We start from the raw sequence: 27,623 nt of genomic DNA on the forward strand, positions 1-27,623 counted from the left end.
GCAGAAAGCCAGCAATCAGACTAATATATGAGGCGGATGGACCAGAAGAGGGTTCTGTGAGACAGGATGACTTTTGGGACAAATCGATGGACGCCGAGGTTCAGCGGGTCCATGCGGCAAATATTCACAGTTTATACACCAAAACGCCATCAATGATGATGAGGGTTTTATTGAATAGTATCCCAGTACACATGGAGCTGGACACGGGCGCAAGCCAGTCAGTCATGGGCGTTCAGCAGTTCGAGAAGCTCTGGCCACTCAAAGCCAGTAGACCCAAATTAGAACATATCGAGACGCAATTAAGGACTTACACCAAAGAAATAATCCCAGTGCTCGGCAGTGCAATGTTGGCTGTCACACACAATGGGCTAGTGAACCGTCTGCCGCTCTGGATTGTCCCGAGCAATGTTCCTGCACTATTGGGGCGGAGCTGGTTAGCTGAGATGAACTGGAAATGGGGGGATGTTCATGCAATGTCCTCGGTGGAGCAAAGCTAGTGCTCACAAATCCTGCAACAATTCAAGTCACTATTCCAACCGGGCGTCGGGACTTTCAAAGGCACTAAAGTAGTGATACACATCACCCCGGATGCCAGGCCAGTGCATTACAAAGCCAGAGCGGTGCCGTATGTGATGCGGGAGAAAATCAAGAGCGAATTGGACCGGCTATTGCGAGAGGGCATCATCTCGCCTGTTGTATTCAGCGACTGGGCGAGCCCCATTGTCCCTGTTCCAAAAGTGGATGGCTCTGTTAGGATCTGTGGCGACTACAAGGCCACCATCAATCGGTTGTCCCTACAAGACCAATACCCGCTCCCAAAAGCGGAGGACCTCTTCGCCTTCTGGCAGGCGGCAAGCTGTTCACCGCTTGACCTCACTTCAGCCTATATGACCCAGGAACTGGCCGACGAATCAAAATTACTGACCACCATCACCACACACAAGGGACTGTTTGTGTATAGCAGGTGCCCGTTTGGCATTCGATCAGCGGCCGCGATCTTTCAACGTAACATGGAGAGCCTGCTTAAATCCATTCCTGAAACGATCATATTCCAGGACGACATCCTCATCATGGGTCGAGACACAACCTGGAGGAGGTGCTACGCTGACTGGACTGGGTAGGCCTGCGACTCAAGAAGTCCAAATGCATGTTTTTAGCTCCCGAAGTTGAGTTTCTGGGCAGGAGAGTTGCTGCAGATGGGATTCTGCCCACCGAATCCAAAAATGAAGCGATTCGATGAGCACCCAGGCCCTGCAACACATCGGTGCTGCATTCATTCCTGGGACTGTTGAACTATTTCGTGAACTTTCTGCCGAACTTGAGCACTTTGTTGGAGCCGCTACACGTGCTCCTGTATAAGGGTTGTGATTGGTTTTGGGGAGACTGTCAGGAACGGGCTTTTGATCGGGCGTGAAACCTACTGTGTTCAAACAAGCTGTTGACCCTGTACGACCCTAGTAAAAGTTTAGTTCTGACATGTGATGCATCGTCCTATGGGGTTGGGTGCGTGTTGCAGCAGGGTAATGCTAAGGGTCAACTACAACCTGTGGCTTATGCCTCCAGGTTGCTCTCTCAAGCAGAACGGGGATATGTCATGGTCGAGAAGGAAGCGCTTGCATGTGTCTATGGTGTTAAAAAAATGCATCAGTACCTCTTTGGTCGGAAGTTTGAATTAGAGACAGACCACAAGTCATTAACATCCTGTTGTCAGACAGCAAGGCTGTCAATGCCAACGCATCAGCTCACATACAGCGATGGGCCCTCACGCTGGCTGCTTATGACTACTCCATCCGGCACCGGCCCGGCACTGAAAATTGTGCTGACGCGCTCAGCAGGCTTCCACTGGCCACCACCGAGGGGGCAGCTGAGCAAAGCGCTGAGATGGTCATGGCTGTCGATGCCTTCAACAGTGCAGGCTCCCTCATCACAGCCCACCAGATCAAAATCTGGACAAACAGGGATCCTCTCCTGTCCCTGATAAAGAAATGTGTCCTGACTGGGGATTCGGCGCCTGCACATGGAGCATGCCCTGAGGAGGTCAGACCGTTCCACAGACGGATGGATGAGCTCTCCATCCAAGCCAATTGCCTACTATGGGACAGCCGGGTAGTCATGCCCCAGAAGGGCAGGAGGCGTTCATTAGGGAACTCCACAGCAAGCACCCAGGCATTGTGATGATGAAGGCCATTGCCCGGTCACACGTTTGGTGGCCCGGAATTGACTCAGATCTGGAACACTGCGTTCGCAGGTGCACGACATGTACCCAGCTGGGTAATGCCTCCAGGGAGGCCCCGCTCAGCCCGTGGCCCTGGCCCACCAAGCCATGGTCACGCATCCACGTTGACTATGTGGGCCCGTTTATGGGGAAAATGTTCCTTATTGTATTAGATGCGTACTCGAAATGGATGGAGTGCATCATCCTGAATTCATGCACGTCATCCACCACCATGGAAAGCCTACGTGCGATCTTTGCAACCCATGGCTTGCCCGACATCCTGGTTAGTGACAATGGCCCGTGTTTCACGAGCTATGATTTCCGGGAGTTTATGTTGGGCAATGGCATCAACCATGTCAGGACTGCGCCGTTCAAGCCGGCCTCCAATGGCCAGGCGGAACATGCAGTCTAAATCATTCAGCAAGGTATGCTCAGGATTCAAGGACCCTCCCTACAATGCTGCCTATCGCGCCTCCTGCTGGCCTATAGATCCCAACTGTACTCGCTCACGGGGGTCCCGCCCACAGAGCTACTTATGAAACGGACACTCAAAACCTGGTTGTCCCTCACCCACCCAGTCCTGACTGATATAGTTGAGGGGAAGCGCAAGTCACAAAACGAGTACCATGACCGAAATTCGAGGGGGAGATGTTAGAAATAAATGATCCTGTATTCGTCCTCAATCACGCCATGGGGCCCAAATGGCTCGAGGGTACTGTGGTTGACAAAGAAGGGAATAGGGTCATTGTGGTAAAATGCAATAATGGCCAGATATGTCGTAAGATCTGGACCAAGTAAAAAAAAGATTTAACAATGACACGGAGGAACCCGAAGAAGACCATGAGATGGAGCTCACACTACCGCCACTGAACGTGCAACAAAAACAACCTGAAGAATGCACAGTCCCTGAGGTCAGCCCAGACAGGCCGGAATCACCACAGGTGACAGACACTCATGTCAGTGTCCAACAACCAGAGGGAGCGCAGACCACCTGAAAGAATTAACCTATGATCCCAACAAGACTTTCGGGGGCGTGTGGGGGGGCAAGGTGATGTCATGTTTGTAACTACCATGTAACACCACGGTACGACTGTATACACTCAACTTAGATGCACACCTTGAGCACAGGGGGTGAACTTGTGGGAGACACTCCTTACCTGATCACTCAGGTATATAAAGGGAGGTCCCATGCAGGATCATCACTTCTGGAGTACTGTGAATAAAGAGTTAAGGCCACAGAGTGGCCTTGTCCCTGGAATGTGCCTCGTGTGGTTCCATGCTGTAGAGAAAGGACTGTACACTTCCTCTCTCACTATGCTTATCTCATCTAATATTTCACACTCCTTCTCCCTCATTGCAATGTCTGCATCGCCCCTCTCTATGGAAACAGATGCAAAGTATTCATTAAGAATCATACCCACGATTTCTGCCTCCACACACAGATTTCCTCTATGATTTCTGATAGGCCCCACTCTTTCTCTAGTTATCTTTGTTTTCTTAATGTATTTATAAAACATCTTTGGGTTTTCCTGATGTTACTTGCCAACATTCTCTCATTCTCTCTCTTTGCTTTCCTGATATCTTTTTTAATTGCACCCCTGCACTTCTTATATTCCTCTAGAGCTTCCGCAATATTGAGTTCTCGGTATCTGTCATAAGCTTTCCTTTTTTCTTTATCTTACCCTATATTTCCCTTGATATCCAGGGAGCTCTAGATTTGTTAGCCTCACCCTTTTTTTTAAGGGAACATACTTGCTCTGTACCCTCAGGATCTCCTCCTTTAATGCCTCCCACTGCTCCGATACTGATTTACCATCAAGTAGCCATTTCCAGTCCACTTTGGGCAAATCGCATCTCAGCTCAGCAAAATTGGCTTTATCCCAATTGAGAACGTTTTTCCTGATGCACCTTTGTCCTTTTCCATAGCTACCCTATATCTTACTAAATTATGATTACTAGCACCAAAATGCTCACCCACTGATCCGCTTTCCACCTGCCCCTCTTCATTCCCCCAAATCAAGTCCAGAACCCCCCCCCCCCTCACTTGTTAGGCTTATTATATACTGGCTAAATAAGTTCTCTTGAAGGCATTTTAGGAATTCTGTACCCTCTGTATCATTTACACTTCTTTTTTCCTGTTAATATTCGGGTAGTTGAAATCCCCCACTATTACAGCTCTATAGTTTTTGCACTTTACAGCAATTTGCCCACATATTTGTTCTTCTATCTCCCTCTGACTGTTTGGGGGTCTATAATACACTCCCAGTAGTGTGACCGCCCCTTTTTTGTTCTTCAATTCAACCCTTATGGCCTCATTTGATGACGCCTCTAACATATCATCCCTTCTCACAACTGTAATTGTGTCTTTAATCAATACTGCGACCCCTCCCTCCTTTTTTACGCCCTTCTTTATCTCATCTGAAAACCCTGTAACCAGGAATGTTGAGCTGCCGTACCTGCCCTTCTTTCAGCCATGTCTGAGTAATAGCTATAATATCATACTCCAAAGTGTCTATCTGTGCTCTGAGTCATGGAGCACATGGATCTTCAAACGGTGATTGCTAGGTTTTTGGGGGTTAACCAGCTCTTTGGATTCTGCTGATCAGGGACCCGGTATTCCATGTGGTGCAATAAAACATTTCTTTATAATTTTTTTTACACTTATTGATGTACTGGGGAATTAATTTTGTTGCAGTAAAATTATTTTCTTTTTAAATTCATTTTCTGCAATGACAGCAATATTTTCCTTTGAAATTCGATGGTATCTTTCAGAGGTTAGGACCGGACCACCCTGGAAGGTGCCAAATATTTGCAGCGTCGCTGTGAGTGTATCATTATTTACAGGGAGTCCCCAGGAGTGTGTCAGTATTTACAAGGAGTCCCCAAGAGTGTGTCAGTATTTACAGGGAGTCCCCAGGAGTGTGTCAGTATTTATAGGGAGTCCCCGGGAGTGTGTCATTATTTGCAGGGCGTCTCCGGGAGTGTGTCAGTATTTGCAGGGAATCCCCGGGAGTGTGTCATTATTTGCAGGGGGTCCCCGGGAGTGTGTCAGTATTTGCAGGGAGTCCCCGGGAGTGTGTCATTATTTGCAGAGATCACTAGGAGCGTATCATTATTTGCAGGGAGTCCCCGGGAGTGTGTCAGTATTTGCAGGGAGTCCCCGGGAGTGTGTCATTATTTGCAAGGAGTCCCCGGGAGTGTCATTATTTGCAGGGAGTCCCCGGGAGTGTGTCAGTATTTGCAGAGATCACTAGGAGCGTGTCATTATTTGCAGGGAGTCCCTGGGAGTGTGTCATTATTTGCAGGGAGTCCCCGGGAGTGTGTCAGTATTTGCAGGGAGTCTCCGGGAGTGTGTCATTATTTGCAGGGAGTCCCCGGGAGTGTGTTAGTATTTGCAGAGATCACTAGGAGCGTGTCATTATTTGCAGGGAGCCCCCGAGAGTGTGTCAGTATTTGCAGGGAGTCCCTGGGAGTGTGTCAGTATTTGCAGGGAGTCTCCAGGAGTGTGTCAATATTTGGCAGGGAATGTATCATTATTTGCAGGGAATAAGAACATAAGAAATAGGATCAGGAGTAGGTCATACTGGGAATGTGTCAGTATTTGCAGAGTCTCAGGAAGTGTGTCATATTTGTAGAAATATCGAGGTGTGTGACAGTATTTTCAGGGATTCCCTGAGAAAATGGAGCCTCTTCTAACTGAGTGACTAGCTCGGCCACTTCAGAAGGCAGTTAATGGGCAACCATGTAAAATGCCCTCATGATCTCCTGCAATAAGGATATAAATCCACGTGGAAAATTATTTATTTGTATGCGGACAATGGAGAATTATGCAGGATGACACAGGATGAGAAATCCTTTTGCTTCATTATTAGCACTTAGCATCTGGAACTAATATTTAATTGAGGCCACCTCCAGTATTGGCGTATCAACATCATTAATAGAACAGTGCCATTGTCCTATTGCACAGATTGTTTTGTTTGGAAAACATGAGAATCATATTTTTAAGCTTTCTCACAAACAAATTTATCTTAAAAGCAAAACCAGATTTTTTTTTTCTGCCATTCACTTCAGGTGCTTTTTCTTTTCAAGAGTTCACGAAAGCTAAAGCTTGTGAGAGAATTTTCCGACTATGTTCTCCAGACTGACAGCTTTCCCCGCTGCTGGTGCATAATGGGAATTTGTGCACGGACGGGGGATAATTTTCCAACTGCTTAAATGAATGGTGGGAGAATGGACCAAAATGTGCCCCATTCAAGGGCAAAGCTCCCTGCCAGAGTCTAACCATGACTCTTTTAGTGTTTATTGTTCCACTTACGGTAGTGCTGGAGTGAGCATTTGGCTAGTATTCCCGCTTTAGAGTTGGAAGGGGCAGGGTTCGAACCCCACTCCAGACAGTCCGCGAATGGAGAGTAGAGCTTCAACTCTGAATTCTATGTTGACATCCAGCGGGATACTCATGATAGATTGGTCTAGGTGGCCTCGCACCCACCCCCCCACCGCCTCAAGATATGGGTTGTGGGAGCCCATAAAACCCTACCGTCATATAGGACCAACCACCCTATCGACTGTTATAAAGATAGGTATGGCCTTGGAAGGAGCGGCCTGTCAGAGTGTTCATCCTGCGAATCCTTCCAGAACATCACGTTATTCTCCAAGGGAAGCGCGCAAAGATATAAAGAAACAACAACAGTAGTGTTATTCAAGTTAAAAGTAAAATTGCCTTACCAAAGCATCAAAGACAAGGATGTCGTACTTCTCCGTGTGGGAATGCTCCATCATGATGTTGAAGAGTGCATCCAGGGTGTCCTGGAGGAACTGTAATTGTACACAGTGATGGATGAAACATTGATTTATTTTGACCTTAAGCGTTCTTTACCCATAGCGCGCTACAAGATGCGCCATCACATGGTTAGGGGGTGCTAAAAATTTCCAAAGATGGGAGCCGTGCCACTTGGAAACAACAAACTGAGCTTGCAAGCTCTCCCCCACAATAAATGAACGCTCTGTGCAGATAACGACCATCTCCCAGCTTATTGAAGGGCATTACTTGTAAATTTTAATAAGGTGTTCCTACTTACCAACTCTACCAGTTAAAGGACGTAGAAACATTATGTCATTCAACCCCTCGGGCCTGCTCTGCCATTCAATCAGATCATGGCTGATCTATACCTCAACCCTATTTACCCACCTTTGCTTCATATACTTTAATAACCTTGCCTAACAAAAATCTCTCGAACTCAGTTTTGAAAAGTCCAATTGCGCCATCATTAAAAGTCTTTTGGGAGAGGAAATTCCAGATTTCCACTACCCCTTGTGTGAAAAGGTGCTTTGTGATTTCACTCTTAAATGGCTCAGCTCTAATATTAAGATTAAGCCCCCTTGTTTCTAACATGTGCTTCCAGTTTGTGGAATAGTGTGAGTAAATTCATTGCGGGCCAGACAGCATTAACTGCATTGTTGAATAAATCGCATTGCAGTAAATTCTGTGGTTAATTTGAGGATTTAGTATTCCAGGCATAGGAGTTCCTGCAGTGGGAACACACATTGGAATTTGGGCATTGAGGTCATTAATTCAGACATAAAACTATGCAGGCTGTGAACCATCATATTTACTGCAGAGACTCTACCTGGTGTTGAAAGGATGGTTCATCTGCAGCTGAAAACTGTGCCATTCATAAAATCATAGAAGGAGGCCATACTGGCTTTTTGAAAGAGCAATACAATTATTCCCACACCCCTGCTCTTTCCCAATAGAGCCCTGAAAATTTCTCCTTTTCAAGCAAATATCTAATTCCCATTTGAAAGTTACTACTGAATCTGCTTCCACCATCCTTTCAGACAGTGGATTCCTGATTATAACAACTCGTTACGTAACAAACATCTCTCCTCATTTTCCCTTGGATTTTTTGCCGATGAATCTATTCCCTGTCTGTGAATTCTCTGTTAACCCTTGTTCTGGTGCAGCTCTCAATGCTTACACCATTCCGACAGTAGTATCATCTCGAGTCAGGACAATGGGTCCTCGTGCAGGATGACACCAAGGTTCAAAAGAATGGGATATTAGATAAAGGTTAATCAAGACACCAAATTTGGGTTTTTAAAAGCCTAAAGAGCTAAGAAATTCCGCGGTTTGGAGAGTGATTCAGAATAATTCAAGTTGGTGTCCTTTCTGAGGACTGATCTATCGAAGTAACATGACATTACCTAATAGATGTGAAGTTCCAAATATGTCCGTAGCAAAGAAAATTATGTATTAATGAGTGTGTCTGAGGAGACAGGCAGAAATAATTTTGAGCGTGATGTGTTGATTACGGTAAACATTTTAAATAGTGTAATTTTGCAGCTTTGAATAGTTTTTTTTTGTCTTTGTTTCATTTAATTCTGAAAGTCACAGATGGTTTGACGTCAAATTTGGAGGCAATTGTTAAAGGTGTCATGTAATGTTACCATGCAATTTTAATTCAAATTATCTGGTCGTTCCGATTTTAGCACTGAAATCATACTTGTCACTTGCATTGCTCAATTTTAATTAATGGATAATGCAAATATTTTAGTGCAAAAATATCAAATATCAATTTCTGAGAAGTCACAGGGATAGAACAGGAGTAGGCAATACAGCCTCTTGAGCATGTTCTGTCATTCAATTATATCATGGCTAATCTGTATCTTATTGAGTCATCGCTAAAATCCACTCCCTGTGCAGTCCTGGATTTCGGTCCTGTTGTGTGGGAGGTGTACTGGTTGGAAGGCTTCAACTGTTGCAGAAAGAAGACCAATAAGGATGCAAATCCATGTCACTCTTGGGCACCTCCCCACAGCACGGGCTTCTCTACGATGATTGACTCCCAACCAGCTCTCAGATATGATGCTGGTGGATTTTAACTGAAGGTAAACTGGCATTGAACCATATGGTATTGGGAACACAAACATATCCGGTGGGAGTGGAAAATAAATAAGTTTACCAATTGTCAAGCGTTATTGAGAAGCTCTGAGATAAGAGATGACTCCAAATGATTGCTACACCTGACCGTACCTTAACTACCTCTTCTCCGTCCACCATCTTCAGTTTCTCCAGGTTTTCTTGCAAGAGCTCAGGTTTGGTTCTCCACTTCAGAAGACCCAGCAAGCCCACTGTATAAAAGAAAGCACCACTGTGTCAGTCAAAGTGGTTTAACTTAAGTCAAAAGCAAAAAGCTGCTAATGCTGAGAAATCTGAAATAAAAGCAGAATGTGCTGGAAAACATTCAGCAGCTCATGCAGCCTCTGTGGAGAGAGAAATGGAGTTAGTGGCCGAATTTTCTTCGGGGAGGTGGATGGGTTGCAGAAGGGGTCTGAGGCTGGTGGGAAACCCATCCCGCAAGCCTTGCAGATTTTACTGACAGGGCCTAATTTGAATGTCAGGCCTCAGATTCCCGCCCGCAGCCAGCTTGAGAGGCTGTCTGGCTGCGGGCAGGCAGACCTCAGCTGCGAGGGTTCGGTCCAGGGGGGTCGGGGATCAGCCGGACGGGGGTCGGGATTGGCAGGATGGGGGGTCACCAATCGGCGGTAGTGGGATCGGGGATCATCGGTGGGGGGGGTCCAGCAATCAGGAGGGTGAAGAGAGGATCGGCATGTGATGGGAGTGGCCGGTGATCGTGGGGGTGGTGGGGGGGCTGGTGAGGAAAGCGGGAGGGTGGGGAAGGATTAGCAGGCAGACCAACCAGAAGATCACGGCCGGCCACATCAGCATTGTTGGGGAGGGGGAAAGGCCTGGGGGTGCAGGGTGGGGAGGCCTGGGAATGCGATTGGAGGCCACATGAGTGAGTCTCCGATCATGCTCGGGGGTGGGTTAGGCAGGGACCCTGGATCCAGGAGGTAGGTACAAATTCACTTACCTCTTGGATGCAGAAGTCCCCGCCTCTGTTTAACTGCCGGGCTTCACGAACTCTGCCCATCCACAGGCCGTTAAATTCAAAATGGACGGGGAAAATAGAGGCTTCCAGCACCATTACGATATTTAAATTGAGGTACTGCCCCTGGAAGCAGGTTGGCCACCAGCCCCCCCCAACCCCCTCCCCTCCGTTCCATCCAGCCTCCAGGAAAACCAGAAGTGGGCAGGTTGGAGGTGGGATAAGGTCGAGAAACTCATTTGTAACAACTTAACTGCCCCCACACTCCCAATACACCTATTGTTTTTAATGGGAAAATTCTGGCCAACGTTTCAGGTCGATGACCCTTCATCAGAAGATGTTTCCAGTATTTTCTAGTGTAACTTAAGCTTTATTGCACTGAATATTTTCTCACACAGTTGGTAAGTGTGGGGGCAAAAGAATTTTTGTAGCACGTGTACGTGATCAACTCGAACTGTTTATGGAAATGCAAGCAGCACTCTAACTTTGTGCTGCCTGTTGAATAGCATGATTGTGGCATTCAGCCCAATGCTGAATGCGCAGCTGAGTGGCCAATTAAAGCTAGCCTGCGCTTCTTAAAGGCAATGTGTACCTCAAAAAGGGGGAGTTGCAATCTTCCTGCAGAAGCTCATTTAACTGGCTTGGGAAGAGGGTTGGATGAGGAAAAAAAAACAATGATGTCACAACAGGGGAGAGAGCATGTGCCAAGGAGCTCCGATGCAGCACTGGAGGCCTTGGTGGAGGAGGCCAACATGAGGAGACAGGTCCTGCTTTCACAGCTTCGAGGCTCTCCAGGCTAATGTGTATAATCCAATGGGAGCAGATAGCTGCTATGGTAAATGCCAACTGTATACCCCGAGGATCTAGACACAGTGGAGGAGTAAGCTCAATGACCTAACACGAGCGGTCAAGGTCAGAGAATTTATCTTCAAATGCCATATCCGACCATTTGCACCAGAAGCCTAACACACTGCTAAATGCACAACATCCCCATCTCTCACCTACCAACAATCTCTACCAAACATGACTCATATTCATAGCTTCACCTCACCCTCACCATTGCTGCAAGACTCACATACACTGTGTCTACTTAACCATGACAAGCGTATAACCCAAACAAATTGCACCACACTCAATGACACACTTCCCTTTCTCTTGCAGGAAAAGGTGGCTCACAACCAGTGCCAGCATGGCCTAACGAGTGGGGAGAGGTGTGCCAGCATAACCTGACCCTGATGATGGAGACAAAGCTGGCCATTATTGGGAAGGGTATCGCTGAGCCCATGGCCAGTAGCGGGGCTGAAAGAATACAAGATGCCGGTATCCTTATACGTAATCCTCCTTCTCACATTCCACTTCCCCTCATCCCACAATCTATTCTGATTTACAAGCTGCACAGGGTGTAAGTATGCAACTCTTGCTCCCCGCCGCTGCCCCCCACCCCCCACCCAGCCCCACTCCCCTCACTGCAACCTTACCCTTGGGCCTGTCTCCTTTTAGATAGCCAAAAGCAGACACCTGGCCCGGCACGGGTGGAGATGTAAGAAATAGAAGAACACCAAGACACTAATGATGAAGACAGAGCACCATCACTCGATCTCACGCTCGCAGTCACCAGCTCAGATACTGACACTCTGTGTAGTTTAGAAGATAGGTTAGATGTGGGTTCTGCACATGGTGAGACACCGGGCACAAGTGGTCTGCAGCCAGGGCAGGGGGAAAAGGTAGCGCAGGTGCCAGCTCCCCAGGGGGGTGAGGTCACACACGAGTTCTGCTGAACAGGACTCAGATGAGAACTTCAAAGTGGCGGCTTAGAGAAGAAGGCTGATGGCACATTGGAGGGCCTGCCAGAAAGCCTGAATGTAATGTCAAGGAGCATGGAGGAGTCCGGCACAAACCTTGCACAGGCCTTTGCGCAGAGCTAGGAGCCATGATTTCCAGAATGGAAGTGATGGGCAACTCCATTAGCACACTCATTAACCCAACCATGATGCAGCATCTGAGGGCCGATGTCTCAGTTTCCATTGCAGCACAAGTAGAAGCCACCCAACAACTGAGTGCTGCAGTGGAAGCTCAGACTTCAGTCACGCAAGCTCAGATTGCAGCTATCATGGCTGCGTTTACTAGTGTGGACAGGGGCTTGCAGGTTGTCACAATAGTCATGACTACTGCCAGGATACCGGGCAATCACCATCATGGTCGCACACCAACTGCACATTCAGCGAGTGGAACCTTTGTCGTTGCGGTACATCTCAGCATTTAGATGTGGCACCTGCAAAGGCACGTGTGAGCGGTCAGTGAGGCTCAACACCATGGGGAAGCCCACTATCCTGGCAAAGCCACATGCATGCTCCGCCTACTTCTCTCATGTCAGAGAGAAGACAATAAACTCCCCTCTCCTAGCATAAAGACCATCTAACACCTCTCTCATGCAGCAGTGGACAGCGAATTGGGAGATGTTACAGGTATTGCTTGCTCCAGATTGGAAGGATACCAAAGCGAGGACATTCAGAGCCACGGTCATCTTCACAGCCACTGGCAGTGCTGTCATTGCCCTGGTGTGAGGCTGCAGGTTTGGTTGCAAGAGATGGCAGAGTTCTGTGAGCACCTCCTTCGTAAAGCGCAATTACCTCAGTCACTGCTCCTGGCTCAGGCTCGGAAAACCCTAGGTGAGCAAGGCCTCCTGCTCAGAGCCCTTCTCCCCCTCCTCCTGCTCCCTCTGTGAGCAGCTAGTCCTCTTTGTTGTCTCTGCTCCTTCTCCCTGTTCTTCTCAGGCCAAGGGGGATAACAACTATAGCACCCATGACTGGGAGCATATGGTCAAGTCAGCAAAGGTTAAGTCAGAACCAAGGCCTTCTTCACTTGCTCCACCACTCCCTGTCACCTCACCAACTTTAAACAACTCTATAAAACTCCAAACATTTCCACAAACAAACAAAGTCAGTCGAAATTAATCAGCAACTAACCTCAGAGTGGTTGCTGATCCCTTTAAATATCGCTGGTGGGGGTTTCTTGCGAGGTTTAGAGGGAATTAGCTCCAGTGTTGAAGACGAAAATAGCAGTAACTGGTGGCAAATCAGCATTGCACTCATAATCTAACCATTCAACATATTTCCGGCACACGCTCCTGACTCCCGCACTGCCGCCCTCACGAAGACGCGGTCAGGCACGGCACGTACCAGAAGTGTTCAAGCACAGTGTAGACGCCATTTTCATCACAAAACAGCATCAGTAGCGCCGGGCGCTACAGTCGGGTGCTACAGAGCCGAATTTCTAACCCAACAGACTTATTTTTAAAAATTAAGTCAATTGATATAGTGCTTTATTACATCACCTCAAAATGTTTCATACTGAGGATTATGTTTGACTGCGGTGATTTGCAATGCAGCTGATTTGAGGGAGGCCCAAGTAGCTAGCCAGGACACAAGGAGAACTCTCTACTCTTCTTTAAAATGTTACCATGGGATCCTTTACATCCACCTGAACAGGTAGACAAAGCCTCAGTTTAATATCTCAGCTGAAACACTCCCTCAGCACTGCACTGAAGCATAACCTCGGTCCTGTGCTCAAGTCCTGGAGTGGAGCAGGAACTCACGATCATCTTGCCCAGAAACCAGAATGATGCCAACTAGAGTTTTGCGAAATACATTTTACTTCTCGCTGCAGAATTTATTTTTTGTAATGTTTCTGTCATGTATCTTACATTATTATATATAACTGTATCCAAACATGCTATACATGACTATAATAAGATATCACCTGTAACCACCAGCATACCTTACCACCAGGGGTGCACTTGCAAGAGACAGGTATATAAGAAGAGGTCTCAGGCAAGTGCAGCATTCCAGAGCTGTGAAATAAAGGTGCAGGTCCAGAGTGACCTTGACTTCACTACATGCCTCGTGTGAATCTGTACTGAGGGGACAGGACTTTACAGTGGCGACGAGTTACGGGATTACAGAATCCACAGAATGGCGAACAACGGATCAGATGAAAAGTACAATGCGGGAGACAATTGGGAGGACTTTATAGAAAGGCTCCAGCAAAGCTTTGTAATCAAAGACTGGTTAGGCGACGATAAGGCAGACAAGAGAAGAGCCCATCTTTTGACCAGCTGTGGCTCGAAAACATACGCTTTAATGAAGGATCTGTTGGCACCTGAGAAACCAGCAAGCAAGTCATTTGAAGAATTGAGCACACTGGTAAGAGACCACCTGAAGCCAGCGAGCAGCCTACACATGGCCATACATAGGTTCTACAACTACAGACGCTGTGTGGGCCAGAGCATACCCGACTTCGTGGCGGAACTTCGGAGGTTGGCTAGTTTATGTGAGTTCTCCGATGAACTGAGGAGAGAAATGCTGAGAGACTTTTTCATTGAAGGAATAGGCCACGCAGGCATATTCCGAAAGATCATAGATACCAAGAACCTGACCTTCGAGGCAGCAGCACTGGTTGCACAGACATTCTTGGTCGGGGAAGAAGAAACGAGGTTGATTTACAATGCAGGTACGACAACTAACGAAATATCGGAACAAGAAGCTCACAGCACTAAACAAGCTGCTACCCCCAGACACAGACAAAACCGGGAGAACAGGCTCTCGACAGCAGGCAGAAGCCATCAAGGGCCACAGGAACGGCCGTTCACACCTCATCAACCCACAATGCGAGCAATCAACTACAAACTGAGAGAAGCTCAAGAGAGATCAGCCAGATGCAGCTCATTCTTTGGGAACATTTTAACAATGGAACAGGTCTGTGCTGGAGCTGTGGGGGTAGGCACTCGTCAAGGGGATGTCGATTTCAGCAGGCTGTTTGCAGAAATTGTGAATATACAGGGCATTTGGCCCGCATGTACAAAAATATGGCAGCTCGGCTGGTCTATGAAGCGGATGGGTCGAAAAGCTGACCAGAAGATGGTAGGGACAGTACCCTGGACACCGATGTACAGTGGGTCAACACGATCAATGGCCACTGCTCCTACAACAGTATGCCTCTATAATGATGAGAGTCCTACTCAACGGGATATCTGTCAACATGGAGCTGGATACGAGAGCAAGTCAATCTCTCATGGGCGCTCAACAATTTGAACAACAGTGGCCGCATAAAAGAGACAGACCAAAACTCACAAGGGTCGACACCAAACTAAGGACCTATACCAAAGAAATCGTACCAGTCCTCGGCAGCGCCATGCTCTCTGTCACACACAAAGGGACAGTGAACCGACTTCCCCCGTGGATTGTCCCCGGAGACCACCCAGCACTGCTGCGGAGAAGCTGGCTGGCAAAACTAAACTGGAAATGGGATGATGTCCATGTCATGTCATTAGAGGAACGGACCTCCTGCTCAACAGTTGTAAAGCGATTTGAACATCTCTTTCAGCCAGGTGTGGACACTTTCAAAGGGGCCAAAGTCAAAATCTACATCACACAGGATGCTAGACCGGTCCATCATAAGGCCAGAGCTGTACCTTATGTGATGAGGGAAAAGATTGAACACGAACTAGACAGGCTTCTGCGAGAAGGCATTATATCACCTGTGGAATTTAGCGACTGGGCAAGTCCCATCGTCCCAGTCATGAAGCCTGATGGATCCATACGAATTTGTGGGGACTACAAATCTACCATAAACAGAGTCTCCCTACAGGACCAGTACCCGCTGCCCAGAGTGGAGGACTTATTTGCCACATTGGCTGGAGGTAAACTTTTCTCAAAATTAGACCTCACATCTGCGTATATGAAGCAAGAATTGACTGAGGAATCCAAGCTACTCACCACCATCAACACACATCGAGGCCTTTTCATGTACAATCGATGCCCATTCGGCATCAGGTCGGTAGCTGCCATATTCCAGCGCATCATGGAGAGTCTGCTCAAGTCCATCCCGGGGACGGTTGTATTTCAAGATGACTACTTATCACGGGCAGGGACACCGACTCCCATCTCCGTAATTTGGAGGAAGTACTAAAGAGGTTGGATCGGGTAGGCCTACGAGTCAAGAAATCCAAGTGCCTGTTTCTCGCACCCGAGGTTGAATTTTTGGGCAGAAGGATTGCCACTGATGGAATCCGCCCAACAGAGTCCAAAACAGAAGCAATTCGCCTGGCACCCAGGCCCCGGAATGTCTCAGAACTGCGCGCCTTTCTCGGGTTACTCAATTACTTTGGGAACTTTATGCAGAACTTAAGCACGCTGCTGGAGCCTCTCCACGTGCTACTCAGGAAGGGGTGCGATTGGTTTTGGGGGGACATCCAGGAACGCGCCTTCAATAAGGCACGCAACCTTCTGTGTTCCAACAGTGTTTTGACTTTCTTTGACCTAGGTAAAAAGCTAGTTCTCACGTGCGATGCATCAGCGTATGAAGTCGGGTGCGTTTTGCAACATGTCAATAGCGCGGGCAAATTACAACCCATAGCTTATGCCTCCAGGTCACTTTCGCGGGCGGAGCGCGGGTACGGAATGGTAGAGAAAGAGGCGCTCGCGTGCGTGTATGGTGTCAAAAAGATGCACCAATACCTTTTGGGGCCAAGTTCGCGTTAGAAACCGACCACAAGCCCCTCACACCCTCCTATCCAAGAGCAAGGCAATAAACGGCAACGCCTCAGCGCGAATTCAATGGTGGGCACTCATGCTAGCGTCCTACGACTATACCATAAGGCACAGACCAGGCACAGACAACTGTGCCGACGCGCTCAGCAGGCTACCCCTGGCGACCACGAAAGGGTCTGACGAACAGGACTGTGAGATAGTCATGGCAATCAATGCCTTTGAGTCCACAGGTTTGCCCATGACGGCTCGCCAAATCAGAGCCTGGACGGCCAGCGACCCCACGTTATCCTTAGTAAAAAGATGTGTCCTAACCGGTGACTGGGCAGAGGCTCGCGATGCCTGCCCCGAGGAATTAAACCCTTTCACAGTCACATGCATGAGCTATCACTACAAGCAGACTGCCTGATGTGGGGCAGCCGAGTAGTCATGCCTCTGCGAGGCAGAGAGGCATTTGTCCGGGAGCTCCACCGCGATAACCCGGGAATCATTCTCATGAAGGCCATAACCAGATCTCCAGATCTCACGTCTGGTGGCCTGATATTGACGCGGACTTGGAGCTCTGCGTCCGAAGGTGCACCATTTGTGTCCCACTCAGCAATGCCCCCAGAGGGGCTCCACTGAGCCCCTGGCCCTGGCCTATCAAACCGTGGTCGCGGGTGCACGTAGATTATGCGGGCCCATTCATGGGCAAAATGTTCCTCGTAGTTGTAGATGCATTTTCAAAGTGGATTGAATGCACCATTTTAAACTCAAGCACAACCTGCACCACTGTGGAGAGCCTCGTAACCATGTTTGCCACGCACGGAATCCCTGACATATTGGTCAGTGACAATGGTCCGTGCTTCACCAGCGCAGAATTCCAAGACTTTATAATTGACCACGGCATAAATCACGTCAAGACGGCACCGTTCAAGCCGGCCTCCAATGGCCAGGCGGAGAGAGCAGTGCAAATCATTAAACAAGGCATGCTTAAAATCCAAGATCCCACGCTGCAGGGTCGCCTGTCGCGACTGCTGCTGGCATACAGATCTCGCCCGCACTCACTGACTGGGATCCCCCCCGCGCAACTGTTGATGAAAAGGACTTTAAAAACAAGGCTCTCATTAATCCTCCCAGACATGCATGAAATCGTTGAGGCAAAGCGCCGTAAGCTGACTGAGTACCATGACAGAAATTCGAGGGGAGATGGAATGACACAGGGGACAAAGTGTTTGTACTAAACTATGGCAGGTGTCCCAAATGGCTTGCAGGGACAGTAACGGGCAAGGAAGGAAACAGGCTACTGGTAGTACACATGGACAATGGCAAAACCTGCCGGAGGCATGTAGACCAAGTCAAAAGCAGATTTACCAACAACACTGCGGAACCAGAGGCAGACTACAATGTGGAACTCGCACCACACCTGGTGGACAGACAGAGGGAACAATCTGAGGAAAGGGCAATCCCAACAGACAGCCCAGGCGAGTCAACAACACCAATCAAAACAGACAGCCTAGGCGAGATACCAGCAACCATACCCAAAGAAAAACAGACACCAAGGCAAACAACTGAACCACAACTCAGATGCTTCACGCGAGAGCGTAGACCACCTGAGAGATTGTACCAATAAAGACAATAAGACCTTGGGGAGGGTGATGTCATGTATCTTACATTATTATATATAACTGTATCCTAACATGCTATACATGACTGTAATAAGATATGACCTGTAACCACCAGCATACCTTACCACCAGGGGTGCACTTGCAAGAGACAGGTATATAAGGACAGGTCTCAGGCAAGTGCAGCATTCCAGAGCTGTGAAATAAAGGTGCAGGTCCAGAGTGACCTTGACTTCACTACATGCCTCATGTGAATCTGTACTGAGGGGACAGAACTTTACAGTTTCAGTAATACATAAAGAACAGGCAGCAATAGTAATGCAAATGTTAATGGCATTGTGCAGGTGTTAAAATGCCACGTGTCTGCGACACATACACCAACACACAAACCTACCACTGTGGGATTCCCCTCCCACTTGTGCTCAGCCTCAAAACTGAGAAAAATTCTAAGCTGCAGCCTCAGACTGACATTGGAAAAAATTTAGAGGACTACATCCTTCACTTCACAGTAGTAGCAATAAGGAACTTAGTGCCCCTGAATATCAGTTCAAATAAACATAATTGACGTGTTTTATGTACTGTTCGGATAGAATGCTTGTCAAGTGGCTTCTGCGTTATGGAAAACCAACTGCTTATGCCACCAGCCAGTCATCACTAGCTGCTATGCTGCCCCTCACTATGTGGCAGGGCCAAGTGCTGGTCAATTATCTTCCTCTCTCACATGTTTCAATTTAAAATAAAAAAGGATTTGGTCAAGCTTTTTGTCTCCGTGGGCTGCATAGGATTGTATCATGAGGCCTTGGGTCCTGAGGGGTCGGCGTCATGTAAGATGAAATGAATGTTCCCATTAGTTGCCAACTATAATCTTAGAATAAGGGGTCGCCCATTTACAATGGAAATGAGGAGGAATTTCTTCTCTCAGAGGGTCATGAATCTTTGGAATTCTCTACCCCAGAGAGCTGTGGAGGCTGGGTCATTGAATATATTTAGGGTGGAGATAGACAGATTTTTGAAAGATAAGGGTTATGGGGAGAGGGCAGGGAAGTGGAGTTGAGTCCATGATCAGATCAGCCATGATCTTAGTGAATGGCGGAGCAGACTCAAGGGGCCAGGTGGCCTACTTCTGCTCCTATTTCTTATGTTCTTATGGGTTATCTCAAATTGCTGCTCGTAACAGATTTCGGTGGTGTGATTTAGACTTTCCCACCAATGAAGCAACAGCACTAAGGTTAGCCCTTTCCCAAACCTTCTGGCACATAAAAGTAAATCAGGATAAACCAGCGACCAAGACATTTAAGAGCAAATAAGGCTGAGTTTGAATTCATAGAATGACAGCAGTGAGCACACGTCAAAAAGTATTTAATTGACTGCAAAATGCTTTGGGACATCCTGAGCCCATGAAAGGGGCTATAAAAATGTGAATCCTTTCCTTCTTGGATTGCTTATGCAGTTTTAAAGGATAACTGTAGTAAACCAGTCAGCCATCGCTGCCACTATTTTTGCACAGCTGTCTTGGAGTACATCACAAGAGTTCTCTCACATCCCACTCCCCTACATCAGCTACTGCACCATTTAAATTGAGAAGAATCTCTGATATGTGCATACCGTTCTGCGTGAGCTTTGTGGAGCACACAAGGGTTGCGATGACGAAGGTGTCTCTGTAACTATTCGAAAGGCCTCCGCCTAAAGTAGTGTTGCTGCGGATGAGTGTCGAGCCTTTGTAATCGGAGGGCTGGCGGGTGGACTGCAGCCTCGAGTATATATTGCCATCTTCCATCTTCTTGCTGTCGCCCTGCAAGCCGGCAACAAAAAGAGAAATAAATAAGATACATTTCTTTTAAAGCAGGTGGGCTGAGTTAGTGAATGCACCACTTGAGCCAGTATAGACCATTATAGAAGTTTCCAGATTTGACCCTTGCTCTGTGCTGAATAAAACTGATCATCCCTAGGGGTACTGGTAGGGGGCACTATAGCTGATCTCAGCACTCCTGGGCTAGGAAGGGGACCAATCAGTCAGAGGGCTTCCGGGACTGTGGAACCATACACCAACTTAAATTGCCACATTTACTAGAGAAGGAAGAGGAAGTTAATAGAATGATCAAACCTTTCAAAAAAATACAGACTGGCTACCAATTAAAATAGGCCCTCAAATCCCAAGATGGTTTCCTCAATCATGGTCAAAAATCAGTTCAACACATGTTGCATATAAATTGAGTCCATGGTGCTAAATATAATCAGAGCCACTCCAACTGAATTAGCATGCTCAAATGGCCACCTGAGGATATGACAGCACTTTATAATCACATGGAGATATATGGCCATTTTGGATGCAATAAGGTGTACATAGGAATACACAGAAATACAAAAAAACAAAACATTTGGCATTTACCCTCCATGCAGGCAAATTGTTCCAAACACATTGACCCACCCTGTTCCCATATCCCTTCAATCACTTTTCCTTCATCCACCTGTCCAATCTAATCTTGAATGTTGACAGAGTTTCTGCCTCAACCCCTGACCCTGGAAGTAAATCCCACAGCCTCCCAACCCTCTGTGCGAAGAAGGTTCTCCTGCCCTCTGTTCTAAATCTCATACATTTGATCTTGTATTTATGGCATCTCGTTCCGGAGCCTACAACTACTGGAAACAGTTTGCTTCTATCTACCCTTTCATAATTTTAAACATTTCTATCACATCGCCCAGTAATCTGAATTGTTCTGATGAAAAAAGATCCAATTTTTCAAGTCTTTGTATTTCCTTTTACCAGGCAGCATCCGAGTGAATCTATGTTGTACATTCTCTAAAGCCTCACTATCCTTCTTATAATGTGGCGCCCAATAATACACACATAACTCTAACTGAGGTCTTACTAAGGTTTTATATAGGCTCATCATTGCCTTATAACTTGGAGGATGCTGGCTGAATTACTGTAAATACAACAGACAAAATCTCCCTTTTACCAGTGAAAAGGGGAAACTATAACACAGTTGATGAGGAGAAGAATATTCTGCAGCTCTAGTCCATGCAGTCATTGAACCCATAAAAAGCAATCGGCCATGTCAACCGTCTTATCAAACAGAGTCATTGGAAAGACTTAAATCTATTTCCAACGAATGATTAACCACATGGCTCCTGAGAGTTTTCAACACTGCAGCGGGAGTGCATTCAAGATTCACTTTACCTACCGAACACACTATTTATTAGTGAACTGTATTGTCAGTCAAACTAGTAAACCCATGAACAATATTTGAAAATCTTCTGCAGCATGTACTGAAAGAACATCATTGTATTCGGATGACACTTTAGTTTATGCCCAAGGCTTTGCCAGTGCAGTTACAGGGGCTCCAAGTGTTATCTGGCAGGGTCTCTCAAGCTGAACCTGATGCCCTATTTGTAGTGCAGAACCAGCTCCACTTGAGCCTTTGTGATCCTACTTGTGAGTGAGTAGGATCAAGTACTCCTTAAATCCTAAGTGTCAGGGGCAGTGTCAAAACCAATGGACAGGTTTGGAATTTTGCAAGACGGGAGTCAAAGGTTGTGTTACAGTGACAAGAGTTGTGAGCAGCCTTTGAAACTCCCACTGTAGAAGCACAAGTGATAAGAAAATGTTCGACAGTCTGATGGTTGTGGAAGGTCAGTGTACGAGTGAATGATGAAGGAGAACATCCGACCTTCCAGTTGCAGTTGTCAGAAGAAGAAGCACAATGTACTTCTGCCTGTCAGTGTAGCAGAGAGTGATGGAGATGGGAAAGGAGCTAGTTAGTGAGATTTGTGTTCAGTGAAACCATGACACAGCCTGTTAACGAGACAGGATACGGTACGATGAGATATCTTTTTGCCTAGCTGAGTCCCACAATTGGATTTCCCACAATTTTTTTACAATCACTTAATTGAAAGAAAAAAACTTTCTGTCAAGTTCTTTCACAAGGCACTGAGCCAGAATTTGCTGGCAAAATAACAGTGAGTTTAATGTGCATGATTAGTGTGTAAATCATCCAACAACTTGTGGCGAGGAAGACAGACTCTGTGAATTGTGAATTGCCATAATTGCTGGACTATTTGTGCCTCTTTGCCATTAGCCTTGTGAAAATGACAGCTCGTCCTCAACCTCCCTGTGAGTGTCAAGAAATTGCTGCATGTGTGGACTAATTGCCAATTAAACTCGCTGCATAAAGTTAGGTCTGGTACTTTTTCTTAAATACGTTCATGGAACGTGGGCGTCACTGGCAAGGCCAGCATTTATTGCCCATCCCTAATTGTACTTGAGGAGATTGCAGTGAGCCACTGCCTTGAACCGCTGCAGTGCATCTTCTTTGTAGCCGTTTGGTACAATTGATGAGTGGCTTGCTCGGCCCGCGGACAGTTAAGAGTCTACCATATTGCTGTGGTTCTGGTGTCATATGTAGGCCGGAAATCAGCACGGTCCCAGCCTGCAAAACCATCAACAGGCCGGTGCCATTACAGGGAGCAGCGTGCGGCGGACCGGCCCGGAAATCGACGCGGTCTTGGCTTGCAAGACCATCAGCAGGCCGGGATCATCAGAGGGAGCAGCATGCGGTGGCCTGGCCCAGAAATTGGTGCAGTCCCAGCCTGCAAGACCATTAGCAGGCCGGGGCCATTACTGGGAGCAGTGTGCGGCAGCCAGGCCCGGAAATCGGCGTGGTCCCAGCCTGCAAGACCATCAGCAGGCCGGGGCCATTGCAGGGAGCAGCGTGCGGCGGCATACCACTGCAGGGAGCAACGCGTGCTGCTGCAGGAGGACAATGGCTGCGAAGTCAGGTCGCTGATTGCAGTGCGGGCAGGCACAGCAGGAGGGGTGAAGGAGCGGCACGTGTTTATAGATGGACATGACCGGGCACGGGAGAGGCCTGTGTCTGGGGCCCAGAAGAGGTGAGGGCCCAGGGGCAGCACAGGCCAGCCCACACTGCTTTATGTGTGCGCGCTCGGTCCATGCAGCAGAGCTGCTCTCCAGTTGTCTTGCATAATCCTTGCCACTGGACCAAGACCTAGCTCTGTCAAGCCCGTGTGGTGGCTGGTGTGCAACGGTCACCACACGTTAAAAAAATCCAAGCACAGGTGTCATGTATTCAACTGTCATTGTAACCCATGTATAAGCTGACCTAAGTTGTGCACCTTGAGAACACTGACCACAGGGGGCGAACTTGTGGGAGACACTCCTAATCTGGACTTTTCCGGTATAAAAGGGGAAGCTCCGCCCACTGTCTGTCTCTTGAGTTCTTGGTAATAAAGGTAACTGGCCACAAAGTGACTTTCTCTCAAGTATGCGCCTCGTGTGCATTGATACTATATAGTAAGGACATATCAACAGGCATTTTCCACCCTTCAAGATGTAGTTCGGGACCTGGAATATTAGGTCCTTCATTGAAACACCTGTGAACTCATTCCTTTTTGGGGTGGAAGCAAGTCATCCTCGCTTCGAGGGACCGCCTATGATGCTGATGATGGGCCAGACTGGGTAAGGATGGCTGATTTCCTTCCCTAAAGGACATTAGTAATCCAGAAGGGTTTTTACTACAACCCAGTGCTTCATGGATTTATTTAATTAACTGAATTTAAATTCCCACAGCTGCCTGGTCGGGATTTGAACTCACATCTCTGGATCTCACATCACAGGCCTCTGGATTACTTAACAACATAAGTACCTTTTTAATGGCGAGATTTGTGTTCCTGCAATGCCAGTCAACCACTCCTGCCCAGATAGGGAACAATTGAAACTGTCGAGTCGCATATCCGCGAGTAGTGAATTGGTCTTAGAGATTTTTTAAATATAAAAAATTATTCTGATGGCAGAATCATAGACCGACATTTTTGAGCTGAGAACACTCCAGATTTCAACGGACACCAGTCCTCTTTTTGTAAATTGAACAACATACAGCTGTTGGAGGGATTGGCAGACAAGCTCTTCACATGGTCATAAGACACACCTCCCTGCATCCCCCCCACCCACCCCGCCCCCCATCCCACACTCTCTCATTCCAACCCATTTATTTTAAATAAGTTAATACCTCCACTAAAGTAACAAACAGGGGAATATTCTATTGAACAGATTACATTTTGGCCTGCTAACATCGCAGTCACTTTTTGAAACTGTAGTGTAAAACATCTTTATATTGAGCTACAAGCTTTAGAGGAATTTCCCCAGATTCTGAATGAAAATCAAAGTGAACACGTGACAAAAGGGGGAAAATATCAGTGGAATTGTCTGTGGCTAATGGGTTGCGTTCCAAGGAAGGTGACTGAAGGAACTTTATTATAAACATTAAAAGTAGCTTCGTGATTATGCTATTGGATTCGCAACTCAGAGGTCTTGAGCTCAAATCCCACCATGGCGTTAAGAAATTGTTATTTAAACAAAAATTGGTAAGTAATGGGCTAATATAGCAAAAAAAAATATGTAAGCTATTGGATTGTCATGAAAACCAAATTGGTTCAAAAAAGGAACCCTGTCACTCCAACGAAGCCTAGCCTGCCCATGACCCTAGTTCCACAATACATGGTTGACTCTTAATGCCCTCAACAACAAAAGCAACAACTTATATTTATATAGCACCTTTAATGTAGTAAAACATCCCTAGATGCTTCACAGAGGCATTATCAAACAAAATTGGACACCTAACCACGGAAGGAGATATTAGGGCAGATGACCAAAAGCTTGGTCAAAGAGCTAAGTTTTAAAGAGTGTATTAAAAGAAGAAAGAGAGATTTACACAAGAACACAAAAAATAGGAGCAGGAGTAGGCCATTTGACCCCCCAAGCCTGCTCCACCATTTAATAAGATCATGGCTAATCTGATCATGGACTCAGTTCCACTTCCCTGCCCGCTCCCCATAAACCTTTATTCCCTTAGCGCTCAAAAATCTGTCTATCTCTGCCTTAAATATATTCAATGACTCAGCCTCCACAGCTCTCTGGGGCAGAGAATTCCACAGATTTACAACCCTCAGAGAAGAAATTCCTCATCTCAGTTTTAAATGGGCGGCCCCTTATTCTGAGACTATGCCCCCTAGTTTTACTTTCCTGTATGAGTAGAACTATCCTCTTTGCATCCACCTTGTCGAGCCACCTCATTATCTTTATGTTTCGATAAGATCACCTCTCATTCTTCTGAACTCCAATGAGTATGGACCCAACCTACTCAACCTATCTTCATAATGAATCCCCTCCTCTCCCGAATCATCCTAGTGAACAGCCTCCAATGCAAGTATATCCTTTCTTAAATTCGGAGACCAAAACTGCATGCAGTACTCCAGGTGTGGCTCAATAATACCCTGTACAGTTGTAGAGGACTTCTCTGCTTTTATACTCTATCCCCCTTGCAATAAAGGCCACCATTCTATTTGCCTTCCTGATTAATTGCTGTACCTCATACTAACTTTTTTGTGATTCATGCACAAGGACCCCCCAGGTTCCTCTGTATTGAAGCACTTTGCAATTTTTCTCCATTTTCTGGCAAAGTGGATAACCTCACCTTTTCCTACATTATACTCCGTCTGCTAAATTTTTGCCCACTCACTTAGCTTGTCTATATCCCTTTGCAGATTTTTTGTGTCCTCCTCACAATTTGCTTTCCCACCCATCTTTGTATCATCAGCAAACTTGGTTACATTACACTTGGTCTCTTCATCCAAGTCAGTACGATAGATTGTAAATAGTTGAGGCCCCAGCACCGATCCCTGTGGCACCCCACTAGCTACTGTTTGCCAATCGGAAAAATATCCATTGACCTCAACTCTCTGTTTTCTGTTAATTAGTCAATCCTCAATCCATGCTAATATATTACCCCCAACCCTGTTTAGGGAGGGAATTGCAGAGCTTAGAGCCTAGGCAGCTGATGGCATGGCCACCAATAGAGGAGCAATTGAAATCGGGGATGCTCAATAGGCCAGAATTAGAGGTGCGCAGATATGTTGGAGGGTTGTGGGGACATCTAGGCATGGGCAATAAATTCTGCCATGCCAGTACTGCCGTCACAAGAACCAATAAAAAAAATCCCATCAGCTCCTTTTCTTTTTTTCTACATACATCATTATCCTATTATTCTATTAATGGCCATATAACAACTGGCCTCAACTTCTGCTCAGCGAATGGAAGTGTGATGGGGTGCTTATTCATTGAGAGATGGACAATAATATTACTATTGATGCCCACATTCTGAGAGCAAAATTAAAAGTGAATTAAGATGAAAGGAATTTAGACCCAAAGTGTTGAATATCGGACTGATGTTTGGGAAAATTCCTTTGTAAAAAGGCATGACTGACACATCACGGTTGAGACTGAAGGTAAAAACTGTCATTTAAGATGCTTTTGGATGCTGTGTTGGGTTTTACTTGGACATGTATCACCATTCCTTCATCATTGCTGGGTCAATATTTGGAATCCCCTACTTAACACCATTGTGGCAGCATCATCACTGCAAGTCCTGCAGCAGTGCAAGTAGAAGGTGTACCATCTCTTCTCAGGGCAACTGGGGATGGGCAGTAAATGTGGCCTTTCCAGCATCAACCACCACCTGAGAACTAATAAAAAGTAAGGTCTCAATCCTGTTCCTCGTGGGTATATGCACACAACACAAATCTGCTCCTAATTTGGTACTAAAATTGGTGGGCTTGTTTAGAAAGACCACAGATGGCTGTTGTGGGGAATGGAAAAATGTTGCATTCTACCAAGGTTGAGGCTGCGGTATACTTTTGGGACAGAGTAGAGGGAGCTTTACTCTGTATCGACTTATGCTAGGCCTAACCTGGGAGTGCTTGATGCTGGCACTGGGTGCTAGGAAAGAATAGTGCTCCATTACCAATATCCTTCACATTGTTGAGCACAAATGTTCACCAAAACAATAAAACTTAACAATTATATAGTTAAGTCATGTACGACGTAATCCAAAATCTACTATATGCAACTAATAGACAATAAGCTACTATCAGGAGCTCAATCTGTTATCAACCATTATGAAAACAAGACCACAAACCTTGTACACTAGCAGTTCATGAGCTCCATCTTGCAGTGTTGTGCCATCATCTTTCATCAGTCTTACGAAGGCCATTGCAAAATTCTTTTCACTCTTGTCTTTTGCTGCAAGTTACAAAGAAAATAAAGCCAATTAAATCTGGGGGCCAATGGAAGATTGTGTAGGACGTGAGGGGGACAAATGGGTATGGGGAAAGGGCTAAGAGTGCATGAGGGGCGAGGGCAAGGAGTGTGTGAGGGGTGAGGGAAAATTGAGCATGAAGAAAAAGTACATGAGGGGTGAGAGGGAACAGTGCGTGAGGGATGAGGGAAAAGCATGCGTGAGGGTGAGAGGAAAGACTGCGTGAGGGATGACTGGAAAGAGTGCATGAGGGGAAGAAT

The 27,623-nt window shown here is 46.7% G+C and overlaps 1 protein-coding gene across 3 annotated transcripts in view; it reads right to left on the bottom strand.

The window, feature by feature from the left end:
• LOC139263058 (dedicator of cytokinesis protein 2-like) overlaps window positions 1–27,623 on the bottom strand; it is a 770,661-nt gene that overhangs the window by 580,777 nt on the left and 162,261 nt on the right. For all 3 annotated transcript variants that reach the window (XR_011593033.1, XM_070878576.1, XM_070878575.1), the window contains exons 17-20: window positions 27,244–27,347; window positions 19,859–20,045; window positions 9,249–9,346; window positions 6,941–7,030 (exon numbers count right to left, since the gene is read on the bottom strand). Coding sequence is in view for 2 of the 3 variants with exons in the window: in XM_070878576.1 (XP_070734677.1) it covers window positions 6,941–7,030; window positions 9,249–9,346; window positions 19,859–20,045; window positions 27,244–27,347 (479 nt within the window). In the remaining variant the exon portion in view is untranslated. The remainder of the gene's footprint in view (window positions 1–6,940; window positions 7,031–9,248; window positions 9,347–19,858; window positions 20,046–27,243; window positions 27,348–27,623) is intronic.

The sequence above is a fragment of the Pristiophorus japonicus genome, chromosome 4, assembly GCF_044704955.1.
Source record: "Pristiophorus japonicus isolate sPriJap1 chromosome 4, sPriJap1.hap1, whole genome shotgun sequence".
Lineage (NCBI taxonomy): Eukaryota > Metazoa > Chordata > Chondrichthyes > Pristiophoridae > Pristiophorus > Pristiophorus japonicus.